The following is a 24,285-nucleotide window of genomic DNA, read 5'->3' as shown; positions in this document are numbered from 1 at the left end:
AAATTTCAGCCAATGTAGTTTAGACCTCTGAAAGTGTCTTTAGCTAGGTTGTCAAGGGACCCCCAATAAACACCCAAAAAATCAATTGACTTCTGCTTTCGTGTACAAGCAGCTCTGAAACAGCATGCGGCTCATTGGTACTTCCTAGTGGCTCCCAGGCTGTTTTTCAACAAACAACGGCCGCAACAACCTCACCTAAGTATAAGTAACGGGCCATTATGCTTGCAATTAAAATTGTACAGCCAGATTAGAATATATATTGTTGCTTCTTTTTATTTTTTCCTCATTTTAATAGTGATTATTTATAATGAGAATAAAAAGTGATAAAAGAAAAACAATCTTTCTATTATTTAAAAAATATATTCAAAATTATCCAAATTACCTGCCAGAAAACCTTGCACATTTCAAATGTGTTTTACTTGAACAACAAGTTTCAAAAGTAGTAAAATGACGACAAAAATATTAAAAGATGAGCAATATATGGAATATTTTGTTTTTCTTCATAGCACAACAAACTTGCTTCATCATTTAATAAGAAGAAATGCGTGAAAGAGCTTTAAACTGTAAGAGGCCCTCTCTGGGGGCTCCCACGATGAGCACAACCGTGACGCGGGCAAAATCTCCGACGCTGGTGGTGGAGATGCCCGTGATGAGGCTCAGTTCCTTCACCACCTGCGCCCCAATATTGGCAGTGAGTGTGACAGTTTAGAATACTTTCCAACGTCGTTCCTGACCTGCTTCCAGTCTCTGACGCCGAGGATGAAAGCGGCGGCGGCAATGACGCCCACGCCCAGGAGCATGCAGTCTTCTGTCACCGCCACAAACTTCTCTCTTGCCATGATGGAATCATCAGAATTGTTTTTTTTTTTATTTGGGGCACAATGGCGAAAGTAAATGCAGACTGAAAAGAGGCGACTGACCTCTGCTCAGGAGTAGGATAATGGGTCTGGGTGGTGACGGCCAGCAGGGTGTCGTAAAGGGCGTTGCGCCGCAGGCTGACGAAGCGGAGCACGTGGAGGCACAGGGGATGCAGGCGCTCCACAGGGGCGCTTGGATCGTTGTGGCCTAAGGATGTGGGAATGTTTGAGGATGAGATGAAAAGGGAGAAAAAGGGTCGGGTGAGTCAGAATCATGGATGGATGGGAGGATGGGTGGGTGGGTGTACGGACGGATGGATGGACGGACTGTCCAGGCCTACCTAGCACCTCCAAAAGTATCTCCACGTAGGTGAGAGGGTTGGGCGGATGCAGTCGGAACTCGAGGCCCTTAAGGACTGTCAGCTCCGATTCTACGATAGCCTTTTTGGTGAAGTTGAGACCAAGCGAGTGCAAAAAAGAAACAGCCCTATTGACGTCAACCATCTGGAAAAATAATACCGTCCCATTTCAACAGTTGATAAAGTTCAAGACTCAGTTCCCGTCTTACGCGGCTGTGCAGGGATAACTTGCTGGCCAGCTGCACGCAGGTCAACACAATCAAGGTGAAGCTCTCCTGGATTTTCTCAAAGGCGGCATTCTCCCGGGCCTTTACTTCAGCGCTGCTAGCACCTCTGGGGAGCAGCAAACGCGTGATGTGCCTGACCATGAAGCTGAGATGCCCAAAGAAAACATTTTAGATTGTAAACTACAGCCCCGCGATACTTGTATTCACACCTTACGAGCTTTTTACTTTAGGGTTTCGTATACGTTTCTTTTGTCGGCTTCTCTTTTATGGCGTTCCACCCACTATACGACATTGACGACAAATTATTTTGAGTGTCTGAAAACTTCAAAAATCTAAATTCACAGCCTGTTGGGATGTGCATATGACGAGTTGCGTCTCGAAAAGACCTGTTTGCTATAGGCCAATGTCATACACAATGCTGGTCTGCTAATGGTTTGCGTCCTGAAGATGCCGATATACTATTGGCTGATAAGACTTCACAGTGAGTCAGTGATACAATATATACTTTTTTGAAATTGCATTTATTCGCTATGGGTGCCAATATGCAGTTAAAGGGAGAAGCAAAAACATAATAACCATGAAAACTATGATTGTGATTATCAAAAAATACAAAAACAGCAAAAGAATGGCTACCCACTCCACCACCTCAACTAAAGTTACACCTAAGGTAAATAAAGCTTAATTTTTCCTTTATATGTACATGTTTCTTTGTAATGGGACTTAATCATTTGGACGTACTGTATGTAGTACTTAGTACATACTATATTGTATTTCTACTTTGCTATCTGAGAACCCGGGGTTTGGAAGGCCTTGGCAATGCATAACCACAAGTCAAGTCATGTTTATTTGCATGGCCCTTAATCACAAGGAGTCTCAAAGGACTGCACAGACCACAGATTATTGCAGACTACAGACTGTTATGACATAATGCCCCGCTCTTAAACTTACATGAGGGCAAGGAAAAACTCAAAAGCCATAGGTGTCTATCCCCGCTATAAAGCAATTTCACTTTGCGATCACCACCTCATGTCGCGTCCCTGGTGTTTCACTGTATATGAATATCATCACTTCATCGTTTCTTCCTACCGTTCAAGTAATTCCACGGCATGGTAAGCAACGGCAGGGTCCAGGCGTAGCTCTTCGCAAATCAGCAGAGCATATTCTGCAGAAAAACGAGTGTCAGCAAAGGGGGCTGATATACAGCAAGGAAATATTATACACAGAACATGCGGAGGCAGCTTGATAGAATGAAACAGCGGCCATTAAGTCTCAGAGTGTTATTGATTGTTATAGAGTGCCTTATTAGCGCGGTGCTAATTCAACGTACAGTACAGGAATGCACAACAGCAAAGACTGTTGACGAAAGTGCGAGTGGTCATAAGTCAAATTTTACAGCCACAGAGGCTTCCTGGTTTCTGTTCCATAAAGCTGGGGGGGGGGGGGGGGGGTCCTCAAAGGCAAACATTTTGTTGCGTTTCCAATCAGTAGTTTGGAAAAATATTTTTAAAATGTATTTTCTATTATTTATCCACGAAGGACAACCATTATTTATGTTTATACTGTCATGGTACAGGCCAGTCTCCAACACGACTTATTTTATATGTACTACCTATATTTACGAATATCATTTCATTTTACTTCTCTTTTAGTCTTTTATGACATGTTTATCCTGGAGTGCCTTCTATGATCTTGTTGTGAACAAAGTTCACTACTTCGTTATCGATCACACTTAAGACTATGCTGTTCTATTGTATTCAAATTTTCTATTCTGTGGTAGTTTTGCTGCAACTTTGGTCAAGAACAAGGCATTTTTAACACATTTTTAAAGCATGGACCATAAAGTATTTGTCAGGACCAGAACAGAAGGAGGACCCAGATAAGTAACGTTGCTCACAAGTTTATTGAAATATAGAGGAATGTCAGCACCAGCGTTCCGGTGCTCGCTGGACGCGGGAAGGAAGACGCTTACGGGATCGGAACACGTTCTGAATGCGGAAGTGGATCTTCCGGACCGGGAGATCATAGAGTGGTTAGACGGAAAAAACAAGTCGTAGCCGGGATGGAAGATCAGAACGTGGTCGAGGACAAAAAACATGTCGTTAGCCGGGATGGGAGATCAAACTTGGTCGGGGTGAATAAAACGGGTCGTAGCAGGAGACATACTGAGAAATCGGGAACGGACGAGTGGAAAACAGGTGACAAAACGGGACCGACAGGAGTAGGAGTCAAAAATGCTTGCCTTGTTTAAACAGAGGTTCGCTGACGGACTGACAACAAGCGAGTGAAAGGACTGAGCTTAAGTAGGACGGGTAACCAGCAGCAGCTGGCGCCAAACAAGCAGGCACACGAGAGTGTAATGAGTAATCATGAAAGTATTTCAAGTAACTCATTTATTTTAATTTTATATACATTTATTCAGATGTAGATTTGACTTGAACAATTTTACACATTACCCAAGTTTTTTATTGATATAGTGTGTGTTTTTCATGTATTGTTACCCAACGCAACATCCATTTCAGCCTGGTCATCCTTGTGTGGCCCATTCTCCAGATTTCATATATATATATTTTTTTTTTCTTAGTTTCTCATTGCCAGCATGCCCGTGACAAATCAGGGGATGGTGTAGTTGTCTTTTAAGTCGTTCCGTTATTAAGAGCTTTACGGTCACAGTAGCTCACGAGGTAAAGCGCTTGTCTTGGAATCAAGAGTTCGCAGTTTCGATTTCTGGTTCCTCCGTGTTATATGTCCAAGTGTCCTTGGGCAAGACACTGAATCCCTAATGCCCCTGGTAAGCAGCTAGTTGCCATGCATGGCTGACGCTGCTATCGGAGTGTAAGTGTGAAGCACATTGTTAAGCGCTTGTGGAGGTCTTCATTGACTATCTAAATACAAACCATTTAAATTTACATGACTGACTTGACTTAAAGCTTGGTGAAAAAACACAAGTCAGAAAAGAGACATCCCCTAGTTTGCTAATCACAGAAGTTCGAGAAAAATAAAAATAGAACATGTTGTTAAAAAAATATTTAATAAAAATATATTTTTAAATAGCAGCACGGCGGCGCAGTGGTTAGCGCATGTGCGGCACAGTTCATGTCTTGGGAACCTCCTGCATGGGTTCAAATCCAGCTCCAGACTTCCTGTGCGGAGTTTGTATGTTCTCCCCGTGCTTGTGTGGGTTTCCTCCGGGCACTCCGGTTTCCTCCCACATTCCAAAAACAAGCATTTCAGGTGAATTGGCCGGTCCAAATTGTCCTTAGGTGTGAATGAGCGAGTGAGTTGTCTGTCCCTGTGTGCCCTGCGATTGGCTGGCAACCAGTTCAGGGTGTCCCCTGCCCACTGCCCAATGATTGCTGGGATGGGCTCCAGCACCCCCGCGACCCTACTGAGGATAAGCGGTGTAGCTAATGAGATGAGATCTTTTTAAATAAAGGTCAACTGCATTTTCAAGTACGCTAGGTTTGCCAGTGTTTGCAGCAGCGCCATCTAGCAGCAGCAGCTTGAAATTAACACCACGGGCTAGCGTGCTTAATTAGAATTTCGAACAAAATTAAAAACATATTCAAAAAAATATTTTACAATTTTAAAACATAAATATTTCGAAGTACAGTAGTCTAGAAGTTTGATTGTGCACTGGCGTCCTCTAGCTGTCGCCTAAAAATGATTTCGTGTCCCCAGTCTTTGGATTGAATTTTTTTAATTTTGTTTTTGGATTTCACCAAATTTTACTAATATGCCTACAGTAGTTGTATAGTTGATGCTACACTGTTTAAAATACCATAAAAATGAAAATATTTTCCTAAAACGCTATTTAACTTACCAAATAAACGTTTATCCTTGAAACCTGCGCGACAGGTGGGTAAACTACGGAGGTTGTCCTTGTTACGCTCGTTGAGATTGGTGAGAAAGTCCGTTAATATCTCTACGGAAGCTTTTCTAAACCTTAAACTTTGAAGGTTGGTCACGTTGTCCATCTCTGTCGCCATTACACGGCAATTTTGTACAAAAAAACGCGATTAGCTAATATCATTAGGGGTTGTAATCAGTCTTCACAAGATGGCGCTGTTTCCTTTGGGATTGTGTAGTAGGAACTTTGTAGCTGTTCGATGTTTAGGGGAAGACCATTTTGTAGTGGCACATTTTGGTTGTAGTTTCTTACCGGACTTGTTAAATCATTGCACAATAATGAGAAGATTTCACAACAATCTGGATCCTGCGTGTCAACGGGGCATCCATGCAGACGATGATATGCAACTCTACAACGGCAACTTGCGAAACGAATGTTGGCTAACAAGCTGGGCAAACATGGCGGACAAGACACCCAAGCAGCCCGAATCCCCGTTAGCCACCAGGATAGACCCGGGCAAGGAAGGTTTGACCCGGGAGCAGTTGCACTTTATCCGGCAGGTAGAACTGGAGCAGTCGAAGAAAAGGACACAGAAGCTGCGGACGCGGAACGGGCTCACCGGAGTCGCCATCGGAGCGCTCGTCATGGGCATTTGTATCCTTATGCTAAAGCTAAATGCTAACGTCAATGCAAGGTGAACGCTACGGTTGAGGGAATTGTAAATTACATGCGATACTTTTTTTTCCTATACTCTAATCACTATAATTCGGTATTATTGTATTTACTTTAAATTTAGCATTTCTTAAAGTCCAATTTCCCCCCTTAATCATTTTATTTTATCATTTAAGGTGCGGTCCCATTTTTATTATACTCGTATTAACTTAATTATTCTATCATTATATTTATTACATCCCCTTTTTAATTAACTCTTATTTTATGTTTTATGCTATCTTTTAATTTATTACTGGTTTATTTCACTATATTTTCAATATTTTATTAATTGTATCATGTTTTGACTCTTCTGTCATTTTTTGTCATTATTTAATATACTCTTATTATTGTTATATTGGAAAAATATACCGTATTTTCCGCACTATAAGGCGCACCTAAAAGCCTTTATCTTTTTTCAAAAGCTGACTATGCGCCTTATAATACAGTGCGCCTTATTTATGGATACATTTTAAAATGTAAAGTTTTCCAACTAACTTGCAGCCGCCGACTAGATTTTCCCCCGAACACCAAGTAGTACGCTGTGTATGCTGGGATTTATTTAGACTGAACTCGATGTTTCTGTGATAAGCGGTGCAGCTAATGGATGGAATGGAGTGTCTATTTTTAAATTAAACTTAATTCCAAGTTTTTATTGTCATAAACACAGTAAAGTTGCGAGCGAAAAAGAAAATAGATACTAAGGAATGGTTGGCATTTCTTGAATCCCAAGACTTTAACCTTCCGAATGATGGAACGATGCATTTGAGTGACATCGTACGGACACCGCATCCGCACGTGTTCTCGACACGTATTTGCGTCTTTGCAAGCTTCCGGAATGTTAAGGGTTTAATAAGTTTGACTGAACTATCAGACTGTTTTGTCGACGTTCCCATTGTAGCGCCTTATAATCCGGTGCGTCTTATGTATGTCAAAAAAAGGACCAAAAACTATTTTTTCGGGGTGCGCCTTATAGTGCGGAAAATACGGTACATGTTTGAAATGCTGATAACTCAAATAAAAATATGTCTCTTATTCAAGTTTTAAACTTATTAAAAATAAATTAGTTCTAAGGTAAATAGGTTAATGTTTCATGAATAATGAATCGGTCTATTTACATAACATTTAATCGTCATTTAGTTTTGATATCCTAAATCGTCTTACATTATAAGATTTGTTTTTCATTATTTTTTTTATTTTAGTATTTTATTTTACTCCTACTTTTACCTTTACACATTTGACATTACGTTTTTCTGTAGTCAAAATATAAATACCTCTTAAGCATAGAGATTAAGCTGAAAGCTACTTTTTGTAATTAGCGCTAAGAGCTACCAGTATGAAATGCATTTCTAAAATAACTTATTACTGGGGTAACCCGGTCAACCCCCCCAAAAATATTTTGCCAGAAAATCACAAAGTCCCACAGGCTACTCAGGTGGCCCCTTGGAGACCCCTGCACTATTCCAAAGTCCTCCAAAATGGGCAGAGAGCAGCCCATGATTTTCTGGGCAATGTTGATGACCCTTTGAAAGTTTCTCTAAAATAAAGTCATATTGTGGAAACCATATTTTTGGCCTTAACGGTGAAAAAGACGGCTACACATTTTACTCAATGTCCCAGGAACGCATCATGGATGAGATGGACGAAGAGGCCAAACGCGTACAACGGATGGCGAAGACGGGCGCCAATTGAGCGGACGTTACAATTGACCTTCGACCGTCTGGACTTCCTTGAAAAATGACTTTTGCAGCCATTTTGTGCAAGAAGTGACCTTCCATTGTGGACAATTCAAAACCACTGGTTTTGCAGTATGTAGAATATATGGAGTGTTTTTGTCGTGCAAAGAAAAAATCCACACACATTGAGTCATTGTTTTATTATTTATTATTGAGCTGGGAAATCCTCTACAGTGAAAGTCCGATGTAGAAGAAGAAATACAAAATGAGAACGCCAGTAAAGAGGGAAAAGGCACAAATGGCAGCAGCTTTATTGTACTTTTTTTTTTTTTTTTTTCAAATATTTGAATATATAATATATATAATCTTTTTTTCAATGTCCAGTGTGAATATTCTCTAAGGCACGATCGGACATTCTCCCTTGTTTAGTTATTTTCCATAATGAAAATGCTAAAGTGCATGAGGTGCTCGATCGATTGATCCTAATAAACTCCGTGTCGATATGTAGAATTTTCTTTTTCACAAATAATTGTGTAAAATGTCTATATGTACACACATTTACAATCAAGAAAAGCCAGTATTGTTATTAAAAACGATTCATATTTGCATCTTATACTGGCACGCATACCTCTGCCAAGGAATAAGGACATTTGATCTCACATTTCTCTTAATTTCTTGATATTATTTTTATATTTTAGTTTGCAATCACTGATAACATTAGGAGAACTTTGATTGTAATGTAGTATTTTTTTTTTTTTTATTTTTTTTTTAAGGATGGTACCAATATCAAGTGTTTGCATCGTGCTTTATTATGAGAGTATCGGGACTGTCTCAGCTATCACTACTGGTATTAATTGATGCTGAGATTTTTTTAATTAGAGAAACTACTACGATACCGATGTTGAAACCAATAGAAATAATATCAGGGATGATTATGAGACAGATACCTTTACTAAAACTAACAATAGAAATAAATGCATGAGATTGTACTATTATCAGTTGTCTGGTCCGGGCCAATGAAAAGATGATTATCTGTGCTCTCATTGCTGATGATACTGGTATCAACCAACTATTATCACCTGAATTTTTTTACTGTTTTCAACAGGAATGATTTTGAGACAGGAATGATTTTGAGACTGATAAAATCTCCTAACATGACATATGGGTATTTAAGGCAGCTAGCAATACTGGTATCAACCGCTGTGTTGAGTTTTAATTTCATTATGGATGATTTTGAAACAGCAACCAGAGTTGAAGAATTAGTCCTGATACCAGTTATCAGTATATAGGCAATGAAAGGCCTATATGTACTCATGACAGCTATCAATTGGTAGACTTATACCAATACTGACACTAAAACCAATACTATAAGTAAAATTGAAATTTGCTCCTTGGCAGAGGTCCTCTGCGTTTGTCTTCAGCCGTCTCGTCCTCGCCATTTCAAGACGGTTGGCGTCAATAAAAGAACAAAATTGTACAACTTTTGAAGCTCCTCAGATCAGGTAGCTCGGATGCTCAACGTCCATGTCTTGGGCTCTCGCCAATCTTCCGAGGTCCGAGGCAAAGGTGACGCCTCGGCTGGGTTTGTCCTGGGAGCTGCTGCTGCTTCCTCCCAAAGAATTTCTCCGGTTGATACCTGAAAAAAAAGTCATTCGGTTTCAAAAAGACGTGAAAAGCCTCATTTGGCACAGAATGCAAAAAAGACGTTTAAACACGTGATCGGCACCAAGGAAAAAGACGTCAGAGTGTCAAAAGCTGAGATTAGTATTCAAAGAACAAAGACATCTAAAACCGTGTTTGACATTGAATAAAAAAATTGTGATTGCCGTTGAATAAAAAAAGATATCAAAAGCTGTGATTGGCATTGAACACAAAAAACCCCGTCAAAAGCCGTGTTTGGCACTGAACCCAAAAATACACCAAAAGGCATTCAAAGCTGTGATTGGTATTGAACAAAAAAAGACCCCAAAGGCTTCTTTTTCCCCCGAATGTATTTTTGCATTTGTTCTGCATTTATATAGCACTTTTCAAGTCAATGAACACCTCCAAAAGCGCTTTACAATGTGCTTCACACTTTCCCTTTTACACACGCTAACTAATCGATAGCAGCATCAGCCATGCAAGGCAACTACTTGCTTATCAGGGGCATTGGGGATTCAGTGTCTTGCCCAAGGACACTGCGACATATAAGAGCCGGGAATCAAACCTGCGACCTCTTGTTTGCAAGACGGGCTTTACCTCCTGAGCTACTGTCGCCCTTAAGTGAGCATAGTGTACATCTCTGGCAATTTAGAAATTTGGTATTAAAATACAACCCTTGTACAGGATATTTGTGTAGGGGTCGATCGATTATCGGGCGGGTTGATTATCAGCATCGATATTTGGGAATTTAACGGCAATCAGTATCTACATTTCTTTCATTCGATGAGCTGATTATTAAGTTATCATAAGCAGAACCTGGCATGAATAGAAAAATGCATCAAAGGCCGTGATTGACACTGAACCAATTAAGTGTCCAATGCTGTGTTTGGAGGTGTAGAACAAAAACCCTGCCAAAAACCATAAATGGTATCAAACAAAAAAATACACCAAAATTTATGTTTGGCCCCTGTTTAATACATCAAATGATGTCAAAAGCCGTTAATGGCACCACACTACAAGATGTCACAAGCAGAAAGAGGCAAGATCAGCCTCAAAATATCCAACCCAACCCGGCCAGCGGTAATCAGGGCCCAGCCCGAGCCCGACAAATTAGCCCGATGTGAGGGACCGAGACAAAAAGAAAAAAAAAATTTGCATATTTTTTTTGTGAGGGAGGAGAAAGTGTTGACTTTGGCCGCCGAGTGCACGTGCCGCGCACACGCATGCATGTGCCGGTGCGCGCTGATTTACACGTCAGCACAGTCGGACAAAGGAGAGGAACCACAGAACACACGAGGTGTGTAACACATCCACATGGGACTGTTACGACAGCGTGACTTCACGGCTGTAAAGTGTGCTGTTGTCGAAAAGTGTGGTGATAAGAATGATTACTGGGAATAAAAGACAATGAGCACAGAGCCGGTTTCCAAGTGCCTTACTGAACATAACATTGGCGACAAGGACGCAGCTTTCACTCTCCATTCCATGTTGCCCAGGTCCGATGTTTTTGGATCATGTGACTATTCAAAAAAGCGACTCCCACAGAGGCAGATAATGATTATGAAGATGAGCATGTATTTAATAGGGTGCCTAAGGTAAAGGTGAAAGGGTTCTTTTCATTGGTGGTTTCTGTCGTAAAAGACCAAATTGCGTTTGCTTGTCATCGTTCCCCAGGGTTAAAGGAAACTGGTCAAAAACGTCACTGCGGTGTGTTGTATTTAGTTCATGCAGTAAGGAAAATGTCCCCTGCAACTTTTGAGGAAATTGGTGTCCTATCGCACAAATGATCAAACATGTTTGATATTGGACGCAATTGGCACCGCTCTGTTTTTCTCCAAAAAGTGCCACCGCACACCTGATTCCAAAATCAAAATGCCGATTGCCACTGATGTCTCAGGTGGCGCCAGGTGATGCAGAGCTTAAAGCCGTTTTGGGCACTGAACGCAGAAGATGTCAGAAAATATCTAAAGCTGTAATTGGTATTTAACAAGACCGAACGTGTGGCCTCACCTTGCATGGGTAGGACATCAGATCGCTGGAGACTGTTACGCCTCGATGGTGGCAACCCCCCCGCCCCTTTAGATAGGCGACGCTGGCGGCTGGACAACATGGCCGCTGGGGAAAGGATACCCGGGGGCGGGACCTTGCCCATCTTCTCGTACAGGTCCTGGATCTCACGCTTTTGGGCCGCCTGGAGCTCTTGGACCTCCGACAGGTGCCTGAAGAAAACCACAGAAGGAGGCCACGTTTAGCATTAGGGTTGCACCTAAAGATTATTTAATAGTTTTTTCCCTTAAAATTAGCATGAAGATTATGTGGCAAAGTATGACATTACCACAAACAGTAAATAAAACAAATATGTGCATTTTGTAAAGCTCTCTTTTTTATGGCGAAATATACGCGTAGAAAATGTACAATGCATATATCAAAACCATGTTGGCTAGAATGGTATTTGAATCTTACCGAGGCGAGTCAGACTCTTGTTTCGTTCAACTGTCTAACGTGCTTTCTCTTCAAATGTTCATGCAACACCGAGGTACTGCCATGATACTCAAGGTTTGCTTTGCAAACTTTCCAAGTAGTAACTTCAATTGCCATATCCTGGCTGAAAAGCTTCCAAAATAAAAATGTTTTGATGCGGGTATTTGAGGTTGACGCCGTCATTTCTGTATGTTACCACTTGAATCAAAGACACTATTGCCCATAAGCAACTCTAAGCATAGTCAACAATGGATTCCAATTGGACTTTTTATTATAAATTTTTGTCTACACTGTCAATTCATGGTTGCACCCATATTTAGCATAATTAACCAGATTGCAAAAAAAGTTAGCAATTTTTCAGACTGACCTCTCTCGGAGTTCCTGCAGCTCGTCCAGCATGTCGTCGTCGTCATCGTCGCTGTCTGAGTCATCGCTGCTAGCGTAGTTAGCGTTGTAGCTCAAACTCCACAACTGGTGGAGAGAGTTTCCGTAAGGGGGGCTCCCGGCGGCGCCGTCCCACGTCTCGGCCGCAGTCACAGATAGGCCGCTGTCGGCCGACGTGGCCATCGGGCTCCGCCTCCGCACGCGTCTCCTCCCCGCCGTTGTTTCGGGTTCGAGTCGGCCGCACTCTTCCTCAACACCGGGCGGCACGTCAGAGGATGGGGACACGTGGAACCGGCCCACCGTCACGGGACCCCCTGCCGGAGAGAAGGGCAACGTCTTCAGAATGATAATAATTCAATGAATTGTTGTGTAAGCACCATTTTTTTAAGGATAATGGTAATAACACAGTAATAACATAACTACAACACAGTAATAGGTTCAAACTAATTAGCAACAAAGGAGTAGTAGTCTGGTTTTAAAAGGCTGGTTGTATGTTATTTGCTAATTATGTTACCTGTTGTTGAAATTATTTTGTACGAAATGTTTTTTCTGCCACTTTTAGCTCAGCTGCAGCGACAGTTGGCTCTGGGGCCACATAGGGTTTTTTGGCGCTCCCTAGTGGATTTGATAGTTTTGTTACTATTGGACAAACGCAAAGGAGATTTGACCCTTGCATGCTGAGTGGGGTCAAAAATGCCCCCATGGGGTTTTAAACATGTTTATGACATGGTGCCAGTAGTATTTTTATTATGTACTGGTAGGTCATACATCCAAGGGTTAATGGGATGCCAGTTTCTCATTTAAAGTTATTCGTTGTTTTGTGATTATTGCATCACTGCTGCTATCATCTGATCATGTTGCTATTTATGTTTTTTTTTTGTTGCTTATTAGTCAAATAAATATTGTTGAATGAATTGCGTTTTTTACCACTGTGAGGCGCTAAATATTAGACATTGTCCCTTTAAACAAATATATAATTTATACACCAGTGCCGAATGCTAAGTATGTTATGTTGACTAAACTCATTTTAGAAATTGTTGCTACATGCTCGGTATGTTAGCATGCTGAAACTAAACTCAATGTATGCAGTATTACATGCCAGGTACATACCATAATTAAATTCATTCTCTCTTGCTTACTCTCTCTTTTTCTCTTCTCTCTTTCTAATTATCTCATCTCTTTTTACCTCTCCTTTTTGTTTCTTTTTCCCCTCTAAGTTCATTTTCTCTCTTCTTCTCTCCCTTTCCTTCTTTCCCTCTCACTTTGTCTCTCTCACTTTGTCTCTCTCTCTCAATTTGTCTCACTTTGTCTCTCTCTCACTTTGCCTCTCTCTCTCACTTTGTCTCTCACTTTGTCTCACTCTCACTTTGTCTCTGTCTCTCTCTCTCAATCTCTATCTCTCTTCCCCCCACCCCTGTCTCTTCCTTTCTCTACGCCGGATAGCACGTTCACCTAGCATGCGAAAGGGCCCCAGTTCAAGACCGTGTGGAAACATGTTGAGGAATGGGAGGCGCCAGGCTGTACTTGCTCAAGACACACCACAGGAAATGGTGCCCCTACAACCTGTGTGGTTAAGGGATACAACCAACCAACCATCTCCATCTTCCTTCCTTTTTAACCTACTAGTCCGGCCCTGAGAGAATGTTTTTTCTACGATGTGGCCCCTGAGCTGAAATGAGTTTGACACGTTCTCTTTAAGCCAAAGGGTATTTTTTTTTTATATATAACACCGTATACTAATTGTAAATCATGTTAACACCATTGGGTAAAATAACCTCGCTTATATCATATCGTAAATCGGAATGTTTTCAAGTCGGAAAATGTTCGCGGTTGTAATTATATGTTTATGTGACGATTAGCTTCCGATTATCGGTACATGTTCCTAAATGTTTTCCTCGTAGCGGTAAGCGGCGCCGAAGGTTTAGGTCGGGCGCACGTAAACAGAAGCTCTCTGTTTGGAGTCTAGAAACAGAAGCAGGTGTGGGAGGGGGGGAGTTCTGCCAACGAGCATGCTGATTGGTCGCTGCGACGTCGACGCCCATGCCGGACAAGACATTAGCTAGCACTGGCGATTACGCAATCGTCTCCTGGAGGCAATAGGCCAGGAAATGCGTCAAAAGGTAAAAAGGCTTTTTACTTATAATTATTTTTCTTACCCGGTGGGTTGACTTTTTGCGCCGACGGGCTTCCAGTGTGCGTTTCAGAAAGGGTGCTGATGGATGATAACTGGACAGATGTGGAAAAATATATATAAGAAAAGTAGAAACGGGACATAAATTGCCTTAGGGGTGGCGTCATGTTAGAACAAAATTCCAGATATTATTATTATTGACGATAGTTGACCTGATTTTGATAAATATCTTCAACTTATAAAAAAGAAAAAAGTAGAATATGACATAAATTGCCTCAGGTGTGGTGTCACAGAAGAACATGTGTCCAGAAATAATTATTCACGATATTTTACCTAATTCTGAAAAACATTTTCGATGTCTAAAAAAAATATTAATGAAAAGTAATAAGAAGTATGATATAAATTGCCTCTGGGGTGGCGTCACGAAAGAACAAAAAAACGCCACAAATGATTGACGATAGTTGAACTGATTATGATAAATATCTTCTACATCTAAAGGAAAAAATAAGAAAAATGAGAAAAAGTAGAATATTAAAGTATTTCCAGGTAAATAATAAAAATATTCAATTAAAAAGGAAAACTTCTATTTATTTGAAAATATAGTCATTCACTACTCTAAAAATGAATCAAGAAATTAATTGGCATATTAATCAAGTGATGCACAAACTAGTTAATTAACCAAATAATCCACCATTTTGAATAAATAATTAGTTAATTTTGCCCTTTTTGCTGTTTCCCATAGTTCTGCAGTTTTTAAATTAAACGATGCTCTCCAATAAACTCCTTTTGACATTTAAGGGGTCTCCCCGATTGTTTTGCATCATCATTGCTACTTTCAAGGTTCCCCATTGTTTGACGTTAGATTTGTTTTAATCAGTAAATTGAGAAAATAACTAATTTTCCCATATTATTAGATCCGCCGTAGTTTGGCGTTAGCGCTGTTTCATTCTGTTAGTTAATTATTTGACTCATTTTGACATTGTGGTAATGGTTTGGGGTTATCATTGTTTTCATCAGTTAACTAATTTAGTCATATTTGGGGTCCTCCGTTTGGCTTTGGCATTGTTTCAATCAGTCGATTAACTAATTATTTGATTTATTTCATCATTTTCGAGGTACTCCGTGGTTTGGTACTAGCATTGTTTTAATCAGCGATTAATTAATTAATTTTGCCATTTTGTTAGTCACTCATAGTTTGGTATTAATCAGGTATTTACTAAAAATGTACACATTTTGACATTTCCGATGTCCCCATTGAAAAAAAAAATGCCTCACACACAATGTTAAGAGGTAGAAAGTAGGTACGACCAAGTTGTGCTGCTCTTTGTATCATAACAATTACTAAATCGTCACAGCCTGTACTTTACATTATCGGGGTCCCCCAAAGTTTGGTGTTAGCCTTCTTTTAACCGGTAATTAATTGACGATTGCCATTTTATTGTCGTGATGGTAAAACAGTGATTTTCATTAATCTAATTCATTATAAATAAATAATCTAGTTAATAAAGTAATTAACTAAATTAATCTAGTGATGAATCAACAACTTAATCTGTCGGTTACTCAGTTAATCAACTAATTCGAACATTTTCAGGATCCCACATTGTCTGCTGTTAGCATTGTGTCGGTAAAAAAACTAATAGTGACTTACGGTGCTCTCGGGACTGTCGGTGGGGGAGGGGGACAGTTCCGACAACGATGCTGAGCTGGACACTTGAGAATGGACCGGAGCCTGGGTCGGGAAGGAACCAGGACCCTCTCCAAGGGGGGTAGAGGGCTGTCCGGTCTGTTGCAGCGGAGTGTTGGGCGGGGTCGAGGGGCAGCTGTCCCGCCACCCTTGAGGGAAGCAGTCCATGGGCGGGATGCCAGGGAAGTTATTGGTGGGGTAAGGCACCTCCAGATTAGGGGGCTGGTAGTACGGATGGACATAACCCCCATAGGAGGGCGGCGCCCCCTGCTGGCTGGGAGGAATAAAAGACTGTGCCATGCTCATGGCCATAGAGATGACATTGGCCAGGGAGAAAAGAGGCTGGCCGGGTGGCGGGGGCCACATGTGACCCGCTGGAGGGCTCCCACTTTCCTTTGGCAGGTTCGGGGATCCCGGGGGTACCGGGGAAGGGACGGACGGAAAGGTGGGGGTGCTGGAGACCCTGGTGAGAGGGGGGTGAAGCCCCAAAGCCCCTGCTTTGGGGGAAAGTAGCCTGGCCGGGTAGTGGAAGGGAAAGGTGCCCATGTAGGGCAGGTGGTAGGGGGGCAGGAGGGAAGCGGTGTTCTGGTAGGCCAGTCCTGGAAGACAAAAACATGCAATCAATCAACGCTGGCAGTAAACCACCAAAAGTTTTTCCTTGGACAACGTCCGGGGTGTAAATTTTACTGTCCATTCAACAAGGACGTTTTGTTCTGTGAGCAATTGCGACACTGTCAGCAGCGTTGCTGCTGGGGAGCTGCTAATGCGTGCCATGTGTGTCCTGGGACTTAATTTGGACTTCTTTAGCGTGCACATTGTCCACTAGGAAGTGCTGGCTCCTTTTTTTCTAGCCCAGGGGTTTCAAATACATTTTCACAGAGGGCCACATTACGTAATGGCTGTCCTCAAAGGGCCTAATGTAACAGGTTCGTACACCTTTTTCATGGGCAAAATCAAACAGACCAATTTTCCAATTCGTCCAGAGCCATTAAAATACAAAATCTGATGTGAATCATGTCAAGTCAAGTCAAATCATGTATTTAGCAGAGCCACAAATGTATCTGCGATTTACATATATGATTTTCAATCTTGCGTGTGCATTGATCAGGATATGTTTTCAAGATCTTGAGTATATCGCAAATGTATTTGTTTATGAGACAGATCTTTCCCCATGCAGGAAGTTCTTCTCATTAGAATTTACCACTGGGAAACACTACTTTAATTTTTTTGCAAGGTTTGTTATAAATGTCCATAATTGACATGTAATCCTTGCACCAATACAAATTTCATACTGCTTTGTTTAGATGTAGCATGCACCTGTCCTCTTGGGCGCGAACAGTGAGGGGGGCGGATGACGCTTCATAGGGCAATGCCCTACAAACCAATGCCATCTGCAGTTAATTACGAGAGAAATACAATGGCAAAGCCACCAGAAAGTATGAACCCTGTATAAATGTAACTGCTGCTAAATGCCCAAAAAAATGTATTATTTATACGACTGATAATTATTTATTATTGCTTTTTAAATCATACTAATTCCAGAAAATGCTGTGTTTAGACTTAAAGAAGCTGTTGTGATTCAATAATTACAAATTATTTTTGTAATTATTACTTTAAGGCGGACAGCTTTTTTAATAGATGTATCTGAGTCAGATTGGGAGGCTTCTCTTGCTACTAGTAACCATGGAAATGTGGGGGAGCAAACCCCCTAGCCCAAAAAAAATATCCTGAAGAGGGGTGGGGACCGCCAGGCCGTACTAGCCCAAGACACACAACAGGAAGTAGTGTCCCACGACCCTGGCGGATCCATAAACTGTGAGCAAGTCGCAAACATTATAGTGGCATTAAAAATATATAGCTACACATTTATAATATGTTATTAACTAAAAATAAATAACAGACTCGTGGAAAATTTTGAGATAATTTATCAATTCCACTCATTGGCATTGATAATGAAACATAGCAGCATAATGGCGCAGAGCCTTCAGTTCGCAAGTAGTGTAACGGGCAAGCATTGTGGGAAATGCAGTTTTTCAAACATTTTAAACTCCAGTGGCCACATAAAATGATACGGTGGGCCACATTTGGCCTGCAGGCCATGAGTTCGATATAGGTGTTCCAGCCCTTACATGAAATGTCCAGTAAATGTTAATGAATTTAAGTAAGAGTACTTTTCTTAACAGTCCCGGATAACCACAATATTACAATGGGGGAAAAAAACAGATTAACGTAATTATTAAACCAATTAATCTCTTTTAACTCATTTGTTCAGAGGGATTTTGACGTAAGCATCCGTCATGTGCAAATAGATGAAGTACACATTTTTGTACTTTTTTTGAACAATTACGATTAACCACGGGTTTACAATGGGGAGGGTTTTAAAAAAAATCTTTAAGTTAATTAATCTCGTATTCAGTCGATGACATAATTCAGTGTGAATATCTGTCAATGACAGGAAATGAGTTGAATAAAATATTAAAAAATATATTTTATTTGTACTTTTCTAACAGTCACAAATAACCAAAGGTTTACAATGGGGAAATAAATATTAATCTCATTTAAGTCTATGAATAAATAAGATAATCTTGATTAATCCATTCAGTTTATCTCGTTTAAACACATTTTTTAAAAAATCAATTAATCTCCATTAATGGATTCCATTAGTGGAATTTAGGCATCCATCTCTATCAATGACAGAGGACATGAGTTAAATCAAAGCATCTTTTTAAAAAGGCTTAATCAACCACAGGTTAAGAATGGGGAAAAAATCTCAATCAACTCAATTATTAAATCAATTAATCTCGATTAACTTGTTCAGTTAGTAGGATTTTTAGTAGATATTTGTCATTGACATCGAATGAGTTGTATAAAATACATAAAGGAACATTTTTTGCAACTTTTAATAAAAAAGTCATGATTAACAACGGGTTTACAATGGAGAATCAAAAATCGTGATTAACTCAATTATTCGCTATTATTGCATTCAGTTGACGTTAGATGTAAATACCACCAATAAATGGCAGGAAATAAATTAGATACAATATTTTTTGTCCTTTTTTTTTAACAGTCCAGATTATGATGGGGAAGAATGTATTAATCGCTATTAACTCAAATATTAAATCACTTAATCTTAATGCATTTAGTTACCGTATTTTCCGCACTATAAGGCGCACCTAAAAGCCTTTATTTTTTTCAAAAGCTGACCATGCGCCTTATAATACAGTGCGCCTTATTTATGGATCAACATTAAGTTTTCCAACTAACTTGCAGCCGCCGACTAGATTTTCCCCCGAACGCCAAGTAGTACGCGGTGGATGCTGGGATTTATTTACCGGCGTTTCATTGGCTAACCAATGTGTCAATCATCATTTGAATTGATCTTTATTGGCTAAAGTTATTCGGAGGTCAAGAGGCGGATCCTTTTTATCATTTACAGACTGCCATTGGCTCAAACGGCAAACAAAGCCTGCAATTGGCCGAAAAAGACGTGTCAATCATCATTTGAATCGATCACTATTGGCTAAAGTTATTCGGAGGTCAAGAGGCGGATCCTTTTTATCATTTACAGACTGCCATTGGCTCAAACAGCAATCAAAGCCTGCAATTGGCCGAAAAAGACGTGTCAATCATCAGTTGAAACGATCACTATTGGCTAAAGTTATTCGGAGGTCAAGAGGCGGATCCTTTTTATCATTTACAGACTGCCATTGGCTCAAACAGCAATCAAAGCCTGCAATTGGCCGAAAAAGACGTGTCAATCATCACTTGAAACGATCACTATTGGCTAAAGTTATTCGGAGGTCAAGAGGCGGATCCTTTTTATCATTTACAGGCTGCCATTGGCTTAAACAGCGAATCAAAGCCTGCAATTGGCCGAAAAAGACGTGTCAATCATCAGTTGAAACGATCACTATTGGCTAAAGTTATTCGGAGGTCAAGAGGTGGATCCTTTTTATAATTTACAGGCTGCCATTGGCTTAAACAGCGAAACAAAGCCTGCAATTGGCCGAAAATACGTATGCGTATAGCATGTGGCTGACGGCATAGAGAAAGCATTTTTTTCTATTCTGTATTTGTAAATATTGTATTCTCCTGGATTTACTACCCTCACGGATATAAGAGGACATTGCCTGCACATTATTATGAACACAACGACTTCGGTGAGCTACTCCGGCTTTCTATATTATCCCTGTATCTTGTTTCAGACTGAACTCGATGTTTCTGTGATAAGCGGTGCAGATAATGGAGTGTCTATTTTTAAATTCAACTCAATTCCAAGTGTTTATTGTCATATGCACAGTAAAGTTGCGAGCGAAAAAGAAAATAGATACGAAGGAATTGTTATCATTTATTGAATCCCAAGACTTTAACCTTCCGAATGATGGAACGATGCATTTGAGTGACATCGTACTGACACCGCATCCGCACGTGTTCTCGACACGTATTTGCGTCTTTGCAAGCTTTGGGAATGTTAAGGGGGTAATAAGTTGGACTGAACTATCTGACTGTTTTGTCCACGTTCCCATTGTAGCGCCTTATAATCCGGTGCGTCTTATGTATGTCAAAAATAGGACCAAAAACTATTTTTTCGGGGTGCGCCCTATAACCCGGTGCGCCTTATAGTGCGGAAAATACGGTAATCAAATTTTATGTGAATAAATCAAATAAATCATGCATAAAACTCATTTATTGACAGAAGGTCAACTTTTCTTCTTATAAATTCAATTCAATGCTTTTTTTCCCCCGATATGCAGCGCCATCTAAAGGAGTTTCTAGGCAATTAAGCATTAACCGTGCGAGATTTACCTGACGCGTTGTGGAACGATTGCGATCGGACCAGCGGCCGCCCAGCCGAAACCACCTCGGGGCCAAAGGCGTGGCAGGGGGGCGATGCTCGTTGCTCTGATGTCGCCACGGCGACGTCTTGGACGATATAAAATAACCATAAGTGAAACATCTTGAAAACTTCGTTCAAATTATTTAATAAAACTTTATTTACCAGGCAGGGACGAGGAGAAGTGACTTCTTGGGAGGCTCTGATTGTGCAATTCTGGCTGCAAAAAAAAGGTGATAAATTAATTGCTCAAATAATTACATTACTAATTAATTGGAATTGTTTTCATTCAAAATAAATTTCTATATTTTTCGCATTATAAAGTGAACCAGATTGTAAGGTGCGATTTCAGTCACTGTCCTGTGGACATGCACGAAACGTCATCACTCTCTGCCCCAACGATGAAGAGACATCATCCGCTTTTTTCATAAGCCAAAAGAATATTTATATGTACTAATCAGTTTATTCCCTTCTCTCAAAAACTGTTTTACAACCTAATCGCCATATGGGGCCGCCTACACACCTTTATCGCTGGATACTGGAAGCAACACTCGGAAGTGGGGGATCCCTTGATGTGTGGACAAAGATCTGAACAAAGCCACTCCTGCCATCTAACAGTGATTTTTCATACTGAAATAATTCCCAGAGGCTTGATACTTACTGTTGTGTCGAAACCTTTAGAATTTATTTTAAATCAAACTAAAACATGATTTTTTATGTTTTGACAATGCTTCTGAAAACGTATTTATACGTTATGGCACTGAACTGAATGTGATTCTTATTTTCGCATTTTGTGCTTTAATTTGGATTTGTCTTTAAAAAAAGTTACTAAGCACATGCATAATTCCTACATGATCTGAACGGCAACAGCCGTGTTTATCTATTTGTAATCTATTCTAATTGAAATGCCAACGTTTTTTTTCCATCTTTTTGTTTTTCCACCAACCTGCGAGGCTGATAGTGGGGGGTCAGCGCCATGAAAGGCAGGCTGGGGGGGCCGCTGCCCGCTGGGGTGCACTGGCTGCTCTTTGGCCATGAGCGTCTCGGCCCGCTTGATGATGTCGCCCAGTCGGTAGATGAAGCCCTCCTTCTCCGACGGGAGGATGAACTCGTTGTGGACCTGCAAAAAAAAAGAAAAAAATAAGTAAAAAAAAAAAATAGACATACATGTCAAGACTGGTAGTTAGCCTATTACACCAGCTCTGACCAACTTCAGCTAGTTGCTCTTTTCAGCTGCTCTGAGTGTGTCATTTTTCTATTGTGTTGACAGGTGTTTGCTTCCAAATTTTGTCTAGTTTTATCCTTTAAGCTTTAGTAGTGTGTTTTCTTCAAGTGCACACACTTCAGCTCAATTCTAACTTACAATGAACTCTAGTGGTGAAATATTTCACATTGTCTCTTTAAGGTATTAAAAAAAGGATTTTATTGTTTTTTTTTTCTTGGTTTTCCCACAAATACATTCCACAATTAGTATATGTAGGAATACCCTACAAGTATAGTTCTTTAATAGATGTAAATTGCAACATGTTAACTCAAAGCAATGCAAATATACAGCTTAGTACATTTATTCTTATTAAAATAACATCCATGGTTATTTGTTTGGGCAGTCTGACATTTTTATGCTCTTCATTGTCCGAAGTTGTTTATCAAGCATTTTACTTGGACTGCTGTGTTTACAAAGCCGAGCTCCTTTCTTGTAAAAGTACTTTTAGTGCACGGCGTCCATATTATGTCCCGTAACAGTGAAGTGGACAGGACGTTCTATTTGTTGATTGTTCTCCTCCTTCTTGCTGGTAATGAGTCCTTCCCAGGGTCTAAAAAAAATCTCCCGCGGACAAGGTTGTCAGCGCAAATTCATTCCTCGCTGATCCAAGATTCTGTCGACAGTCGCTCGTTTTACGGCTAATGAATCCATTGGTCGTTAAAAAAAAAGCTGAGATAAAAAGGATAAGATAACAATTTTATTGAGCCGGATTAACTCATTCATTTTCCCCAAACTATCTGACTGCGATGAAGAAGAGGTAGAGAGGAGACACGACCAGGTTGTGCTACGACTTCAAAAGACAAAAAAAGAAAAAGATCACAACAGCCTGAACTCGTCCTGAGCCATGCAACTGTTAATGGCCAGGATCTCCAGTACCTCATGCACACTCAAAGAGGTAGAGAGGAAACATGACCAAGTTGTGATACTGCTTCTATATAAAAAAAAAAAGATCACAACAGCCAGTACAATTCCTGAGCCATGTGACCTATTATTGCTGAGCTCTCCAGTGCCTTGTGCACATTGTGAAGAGGTAGAGAGGAGACACAACCAAGTTGTGATACTTCTTATATGGAAAAAAATGCTACAATGGCCTGAACATATCCTGAGCCATGGGATGTGTTATGGCCGAGCTCTCCAAGGGGTAGAAAGGAGATACGATCAATTTGTGCTACTAGTTCTATCGAAAAATTAAAAAATCGTAACAGTCTGAATACATCTTGTGCTATGCAACCGCACATTATGAGAATGTAGACAGGAAGACACAACCAAGTTGTGCTACGACTTGTATTGGGGGGAAAAATCACGACAGCCTATATTCATCCTAAGTTATTCGAGTGATTTTGGCCAAGCTCGGAGGAACTTTGTATATATTATGAGGAGGTAGAGAGGAGACATGACCAAGTTGTGTTACTACTTCTATAGAAAAAAATGCCACAATAGGTTGTACACATCCTAAGCCATGCGGTTGATGATGGCCGAGCTCACTAGGGCCTCGCACGCAATGCTAAGAGGTAGAAAGGAGGCACAACTAAGTTGTGCTATTACTTCTATCGAAACAATAAATCGTAACAGCTTATGCAGATCTTGTTCTATGCAACTGATTACAATTGAGCTCTCCAGTGCCTCTTATGAGGATGTAGAGAGGAGACACGACCAAATTGTGCTACTACTTGTATAGGGAAAACAAAAATCCCTACTGCCTATTGTTAGCCAGAGTCATGCGAGTAATTTTGGCCAAGCTCTCAGGTCCCTGGTGTACATTATGAGTAGGTGGATATGACCAAGTTTTGCTACTGTTTTAAATCTAATTAAAACAAAATAAAAAACAACAGCCTGTGGGTAATAAGTAATGAAATTTAAAAAAGATCATTCTAAAATGGTCTCCTAAGAAAATGTTTGTCAGTGAATGGGTTACTGAAAATGCTAGCGTTAGCGCATAGTGCAGATTGAACGCCGCTACTGCAGCTACCGGTTGGGTCAAGCAACGTTCAATAGGTGTGAGTGCTGAAAATGGTGCACATTGAGCACTAATGCTAACACAGCTGGTGTCCATGATCCCATTGCTAGCATTAGCGGTTCTTATGCTTTGCTAGTTTTTTAATAACCAGAACAAATGCTGTGATTTTCCGGCAAAAATGCTACTGTGCTTCATTAGCGCCAACTACAAACAGATCCGCTTTTTGTACGTCATT

General features: G+C 40.5%; 3 protein-coding genes across 5 annotated transcripts in view; 1 reads left to right on the top strand and 2 right to left on the bottom strand.

Moving 5' to 3' along the window:
- Nucleotides 1-516: 516 nt before the first annotated feature.
- On the bottom strand, nucleotides 517-5,541 carry cntd1 (cyclin N-terminal domain containing 1). Of its 2 annotated transcripts, none has more exons than XM_088322954.1 (7): nucleotides 5,264-5,541; nucleotides 2,530-2,605; nucleotides 1,426-1,588; nucleotides 1,199-1,361; nucleotides 921-1,065; nucleotides 735-831; nucleotides 517-672 (listed from the first exon to the last, which is right to left on the bottom strand). In XM_088322954.1, the coding sequence occupies exons 1-7, from the start codon at nucleotides 5,427-5,429 to the stop codon at nucleotides 529-531; spliced, it is 954 nt and encodes a 317-aa protein (XP_088179080.1). In that variant the 5' UTR covers nucleotides 5,430-5,541; the 3' UTR covers nucleotides 517-528. The 2 variants fall into 2 exon arrangements, with proteins under 2 accessions (XP_088179080.1, XP_088179081.1); XM_088322955.1 differs by having other exon boundaries at nucleotides 1,199-1,298.
- Nucleotides 5,542-5,588: 47 nt separating this feature from the next.
- On the top strand, nucleotides 5,589-7,863 carry coa3a (cytochrome C oxidase assembly factor 3a). The gene is made up of 2 exons (XM_088322956.1): nucleotides 5,589-5,944; nucleotides 7,590-7,863. Exons 1-2 carry the CDS (start codon nucleotides 5,629-5,631, stop codon nucleotides 7,688-7,690), a joined length of 417 nt encoding a protein of 138 aa, XP_088179082.1. The 5' UTR covers nucleotides 5,589-5,628; the 3' UTR covers nucleotides 7,691-7,863.
- Nucleotides 7,864-7,969: 106 nt separating this feature from the next.
- Nucleotides 7,970-24,285, bottom strand: part of wnk4a (WNK lysine deficient protein kinase 4a) — a 49,951-nt gene continuing 33,635 nt past the window's right edge. For both annotated transcript variants that reach the window (XM_088322953.1, XM_088322952.1), the window contains 8 exons: nucleotides 21,776-21,949; nucleotides 20,995-21,049; nucleotides 20,802-20,918; nucleotides 15,960-16,594; nucleotides 14,337-14,406; nucleotides 12,164-12,494; nucleotides 11,326-11,534; nucleotides 7,970-9,310 (listed from right to left, as the gene is read on the bottom strand). In XM_088322953.1, coding sequence (XP_088179079.1) covers nucleotides 9,168-9,310; nucleotides 11,326-11,534; nucleotides 12,164-12,494; nucleotides 14,337-14,406; nucleotides 15,960-16,594; nucleotides 20,802-20,918; nucleotides 20,995-21,049; nucleotides 21,776-21,949 — 1,734 coding nt within the window. In that variant the 3' untranslated portion in view covers nucleotides 7,970-9,167. The remainder of the gene's footprint in view (nucleotides 9,311-11,325; nucleotides 11,535-12,163; nucleotides 12,495-14,336; nucleotides 14,407-15,959; nucleotides 16,595-20,801; nucleotides 20,919-20,994; nucleotides 21,050-21,775; nucleotides 21,950-24,285) is intronic.

The sequence above is a fragment of the Urocampus carinirostris genome, chromosome 19 (genome assembly GCF_059441175.1).
Source record: "Urocampus carinirostris isolate Australia breed hairy pipefish chromosome 19, RoL_Ucar_1.0, whole genome shotgun sequence".
Classification (NCBI taxonomy): domain Eukaryota; kingdom Metazoa; phylum Chordata; class Actinopteri; order Syngnathiformes; family Syngnathidae; genus Urocampus; species Urocampus carinirostris.
Note: the sequence above shows the minus strand (reverse complement) of the source record. Positions and strands in the feature narration are given on the sequence as shown.

Coding starts and splice junctions, on each gene's coding strand:
- coa3a (XM_088322956.1), top strand. CDS start 5,629: ATGAGAAGATTTCACAACAATCTGGATCCTGCGTGTCAACGGGGCATC. Junction 5,945..7,589: donor AGCGCTCGTCATGGGCATTT/GTATCCTTATGC, acceptor ACGGTGAAAAAG/ACGGCTACACATTTTACTCA.
- cntd1 (XM_088322954.1), bottom strand. CDS start 5,429: ATGGCGACAGAGATGGACAACGTGACCAACCTTCAAAGTTTAAGGTTT. Junction 1,066..1,198: donor GATACTTTTGGAGGTGCTAG/GTAGGCCTGGAC, acceptor CCACATCCTTAG/GCCACAACGATCCAAGCGCC. Junction 673..734: donor GCGTCAGAGACTGGAAGCAG/GTCAGGAACGAC, acceptor ATTGGGGCGCAG/GTGGTGAAGGAACTGAGCCT.